Source organism: Austrofundulus limnaeus, unplaced genomic scaffold, assembly GCF_001266775.1.
Source record: "Austrofundulus limnaeus strain Quisiro unplaced genomic scaffold, Austrofundulus_limnaeus-1.0 Scaffold1004, whole genome shotgun sequence".
In the NCBI taxonomy this organism is placed as follows: Eukaryota; Metazoa; Chordata; class Actinopteri; order Cyprinodontiformes; family Rivulidae; genus Austrofundulus; species Austrofundulus limnaeus.
The window spans coordinates 39,981-45,408 of NW_013953406.1; the positions used below are offsets into that span (position 1 = coordinate 39,981).

At 41.5% G+C, this 5,428-nt stretch overlaps 2 protein-coding genes across 2 annotated transcripts in view; both read right to left on the minus strand.

The window, feature by feature from the left end:
- LOC106533710 (probable inactive protein kinase DDB_G0270444) overlaps positions 1-364 on the minus strand; it is a 4,051-nt gene extending 3,687 nt beyond the window's left edge. Inside the window, exon 1 of the mRNA XM_014030133.1 lies at positions 7-364. Within this exon, the coding sequence (XP_013885587.1) occupies positions 7-318 (312 nt within the window). The 5' untranslated portion in view covers positions 319-364. The remainder of the gene's footprint in view (positions 1-6) is intronic.
- cplx2b (complexin 2b) overlaps positions 1-4,327 on the minus strand; it is a 31,062-nt gene extending 26,735 nt beyond the window's left edge. The window contains exon 1 of the mRNA XM_014030134.1: positions 4,124-4,327. The gene's annotated coding sequence lies outside the window, so the exon portion shown is untranslated. The remainder of the gene's footprint in view (positions 1-4,123) is intronic.
- Between the last annotated feature and the right edge of the window lie 1,101 nt (positions 4,328-5,428).

Genomic DNA, 5,428 nt, shown 5'->3' on the forward strand with positions numbered 1-5,428 from the left:
GTAGACCTGATTGTAGACCTGATTGTAGACCTGACTGTAGACCTGATTGTGGACCTGACTGTAGACCTGATTGTGGACCTGGCTGTGGACCTGATTGTGGACCTGACTGTAGACCTGACTGTAGACCTGATTGTGGACCTGGCTGTGGACCTGATTGTGGACCTGACTGTAGACCTGACTGTAGACCTGATTGTGGACCTGACTGTAGACCTGACTGTAGACCTGATTGTGGACCTGTCTGTAGACCTGATTGTGGACCTGGCTGTGGACCTGACTGTAGACCTGGCTGTGGACCTGATTCTGGGGGCGGTGAGTCATCCTGTAACGAGGACCTTTAGTCCCTAAAGTCCATTAAAGTGTCTGAGAGCTCATTAAGAAGCAATAAATGTCAAATATTTTACTGTGAGTCACCGAACAGAACCAGACATGACTCAGAACCAGAGAGACTCAGAACCAGAACCATGGAGGCTCAGAACCAGAGAACATTCAACGCTGGAAAACATAATTTAGGACCGGAATTCATACAGGAGTACTGGGCCAGAGGTGGATCAGAACCATGTGTGGTCTTTGTGTTCTGCTGTCACTCAGAACTTTTCCTGCTCCTGAGAACAAAGAGGACGGGTCTGGGTCTTTGTTCTGTTCAGCTTGAGTTTCCTGTGAGGACAGCAGAAAATGGAGACGTTCTCCTCACAGCCTTCAGAGGAGGCAGATAACAGTCGGGTTGTTGATCACTCAGAAAAACCTCACCTTCTTTCTGTCGAGCTGTCATGAAAACCTAAATCTAAAGTTCAGAGACAGAAACATCCAGACCTTTTTTCTTTAATTTCTGTTAATCTGAAGTTTCTACATTTTATTATTTGAACCATTCACAGCATTGAGGTCAGTTTTTCTTCCGTACGTTTTTCAGCATCTAACTCGTCCACAATTTTTGTGCCATTTCACCAAATCATATATGAAAACCTTCAGCTCATTTATGTGAGAGCTGCTATGACTTTTGGTGCTTCAGCTATTTAAACTTTTTCAGCTATTTCACTTTTTCTGACACTTTTTTACCAGTGAAAATAAATGGAGCCATTTTTAAACATCCTTGAAATCCTTTAAAATGTTTCTAAATCTTTACAGCACCTTCCACAGTTTGTTCTGGTTCTTTTTCACTTTCTTGTGCTAATTTTAGCTTTTTCTGCTATTTCAGCTAAACTTCTGCTTCTTTCTGCTTTTTTCTCTTTTTTCTGCTCCTTTGTGCTATTTATGCTTCTCACAGATGCGTTTTTCTATATTAAGCAATTTCTACAATTTTAGCTAAAGTTCAGCTGTTATTAGCTAAAGTTAGGTTTTTTAAGCTACATACACATTTTTTAGAGTTATTAAAATTTATTTCTGCTAAGTTCAGCAAACTTTCTCCTTATGCATCCTTATGCTAATTAAATAATTTCCAGCTACATTAGCTGTTACTGAAAATTTCAGCTGTTTTACTACAAATTGACACTTTTTTGCATTTTTTTCTGCTAATTTAAAAWTTTTTTACACAACTTTCACTACCTGGGTGTTAATTACAACTTGTGGCTGCTAGCTTTAGCTTATTTTATGCTAATTTTAGCTTTTTTATACTTTTTCAGCTTTAGATCTGCTTTTTCTGCTTTTCTTCTATTGTTTTCTACTTTGTGTTTTTTCTGCTCCTTTGTGCTATTTATGCTTCTCACAGATGCGTTTTTCTATATTAAGCTATTTCTACAATTTTAGCTAAAGTTCAGATGTTGTTAGCTAAAGTTAGGCTTTTTAAGCTAAATACGCATTTTTTAGAGTTATTAAAATTTATTTCTGCCAAGTTCAGCAAACTGTCTCCTTATGCATCCTTATGCTAATTAAATAATTTCCAGCTACATTTTAGCTGTTACTGAAAATTTCAGCTGTTTTACTACAAATTGACACTTTTTTGCATTTTTTTCTGCTAATTTAAAAATTTTTACACAACTTTCACTATCTGGGTGTTGATTACAACTTGTGGCTGCTAGCTTTAGCTTATTTTATGCTAATTTTAGCTTTTTTATACACTTTTTCAGCTTTAGATCTGCTTTTTCTGCTATTCTATTTCTATTTTGTGTTTTTTTCTGCTAATTTGTGCTATTTATGCTTCTTAGATGTTTTCAGCTATATTAGCTTTTAGCTGTTGTTTTCAACTAGATTTGTCCTTTTTTAAATGTTTTTCTGCAAAGTTAGGCTTTTTTGCTTCTTTCAAAGTGAACTCTAACACTTTTGCTATTAAATATTTTCAGCTCAATTTCAGCAGCTTTCAGCTGAAGTTTTCAGCATGAAGCTAGCGTTTTGGCAGGAAACAGTTTCTCCTGTTTAATCTCATCTCTCTGAAAGCAGCCATGTTTGTGTAAAAGTGAGTTCAGGTGAAAGAGAGGACAAACGGATTCCTCCTTCCTCCCGCTCGGAGACGCCTCGTGGGATTTCTAACAGCTTATTAAAGGTGTTATGAAAACAGCAACAGTTCAGTGTTACACTCCAACACAGAGCTGAAACACACAGCCGAGAAAAAACAACACAAAATCTCACAGTTTGGTTGGTTTGTGGCCTGAAGAGGCGGCAGCGCTACCGTCACTTCCCACGAACAGAAACCCAGACCAGACCCTGCAGAGAGATCTGGGTCAGATGGTCTCTCCCTGAGCCGCCTCACTGAGCCCGAGCCCCTGCAGCAGAGGTTCTCAAACTAGTGGTCCCAGGACCCCCAGTGGTCCGCGAGAGGTATCTCGGGGGTCCTCAAAAAATGTCACTAAATTGTTAATTTGGTTTTTATTTTTTAAAATACATCAAAAACAATGAACTAATAAAACAAACATAATAAACTAAATAAAAACAGATATTCCCATGGCTTTTAGGGGTTAAAATGACAATAAATTATCTTTTAAAACATCATGGGGTTAATGAGGGGGTCCCTGGAGTTTTTTTACCTTTTACCCAGTGTCTGTGACATCTTTACAATACAAAAAAATCAAAGAAAACATCTTTGTATTTATCTATTTCATCACATAATTGGTATATTTTCTTTTGATCTTGGCTCAAAGTGAAACAGGAAGTGACATCAAAGGGGAACTCTTTTTGATCATTTATTTAAACATTATTTAAACTCTGACTCTTCATCTCTTATAAACTCAAAATAATCTGAAGAAACATCAGATTATCTACGGTCTGTTAGCCGTTAGCTCTGTTCACATGCAGATATTCCCCCGATGACATCACTTCCTGTTACTTCACATGCAAATATCTCAACAACCGTTCATGTCAGCGGCATGAAAAAAATTTTCGCAACATGTTATCAATGTTATTTTTCCAAAAACCATTCATGTTTTTTTTAAATAAGTCAGAAGGTTTAACGCTGGGGGGGTACGGGAGCTTGGCGTGTACGCTGCTGTCTCACAATTCTGAGGCTGCAGGTTCGCTTCCTGTGGCGACACCTCCAACAACAAATCACACAGCTCACTGGTCACTTCAGAGCTCAAACTGAAACAAGTTGCTGCTCGAGATCAGAACCACCTGATGAACAGAACCTCAGCAGAACCTCAGCAGAACCTCAGCAGGTGGGAGGAAAAGTAAACACTAAACAAACAAACAATAAATAATTAGCTGCAGCTTCCTGTTTGGATCCATTTTATCACGCACGCGCATTGCCTGTTGTGGAGGCGCGTGCACGGCCACACGCACACCTTTCTGATGTGCAGAGCCGCGCGCAGACAGCAGCTGAGCTCGTGCAGCCTCCCCGAACCGCTCCGTCCTCCTGCAGCTGTTTGTGGGTGACGGCACTGCGGAGGACCCGGCCCTCCTCCTCCTCCTCCTCCTCCTCCTCACCATCATCATCATCATCATCACCCAGCCAGGCGACATGGCGCTGAAGAGGAGGGGATCCGGATCCACCTGGGCCGCGCGGCAGCAGACCCGGGACCAGGTGTGGACGGAGGAGAGACCCAAACCCAGAAACGAGCCCCGCCTCGAACCAGAACCTCCAGCAGGTTCTGATCCGCAGCCTCTTCACCCACACCTTCATCCTAAAACCGTTTGAGCTGCGGCGCCAGAACCGAACCGAACCCCCCCTCCTCCCGGTTCTGCCCGGGGTTCTACTGACCTGCTGCTGCGCCTGCAGGGGCCGAGGTGGCGGACTGGGATCCCGGTGATTCTGGAGCCGAACCTCCGCCTGCTGCCCGTCCTCTACCCGCCTCTCTCTCCTCCTCCTGCGGACCGGATTACCTCACAGCCTCCTCCCTCTGCTCCTCCGAGGATGGAGAGAGAGTCGGAACCGCTCAGAATCACATGATCCATCGGAACCAGGAGACGTTTCACAGCTGAAACTAAGTTTGAAACAAAAAAAACAACCTGATGATGTAAATAAAATATTTTATAAAACTTTTTTGAATAATGAAAACAAAATATGATTAAAAATATAAAAAGGAACATTTTAGAATCAAAATCAGTGGAACAATTTCAAAATAAAGTTCATTAACAGAAACTTTAACTCAGAACAGATGCTTATAATCTGTTTTAATCTCTGTCCAGATTAGATGGTTGTGATCTTCATTAAAAACAGGTTCTGGACTCAGGAAAACTTCCACACATCGCCTGTAAACAGGTCCGGGGATCAAATCCCGGACGAGCCCCCAAAGTTACGACCTGTCTAGTGGTGGCCAAATCACAACATGAAAGATCCATCCTCGAATGGAGTTTACTTACATGGTATTTGTGAAAAATGATTGTTACAACATTAGGAGTTGAGTAACTTCAGAGTGAGCTAATGCCAAAAATAAATAAACAAACAAACAAACAAACAAACAAACGGGGATCTATCTGATTTAATCAAAACTTACCTATTAAAAGAAATAAATCAAATGACAAAAACTTACCTCCCTAACTAAAATAAACAGGAGAAAACCAGGTACGAAAATAAACGGCAGCTCATTCCTACAAACTCCTTGGGTCTGGGCTGTTTATGTGCTGAGGAACACACAAACACAGAAAACACAAGACACAGAAAAAAAGGAACACACAAACACACAATGTGGCTGGTTGGGATGAGCAGAGGATGGATGACAGGAAGTCTTTGTCAGCATCTTTTAACAGCTCCGGCAGGCCACCAGTCAGTCGTCTTCAATCTTCCATCCAATCAGGGATGAGCACCTGTACACTTAAATTAACACAATTAGCGACGCCAGTCGTAACAGCTGCTTAAAGCTCTATCAGACAAAAAAGAATCCAGATGAACACCATCCAGAACCACTGCCGTCTTCTCTTTAAAGTGGACCGAGACAAAGAGAACTGTTCTGTCCTCCATCAGCCTATCAGTTCAACGACCTGCCTCTCTGATGGTATGGGGGTGCATTAGTGCATAGGCAGTTTACTCATCTGGAGAGGCACCATCAACGCGGAAACAATACAA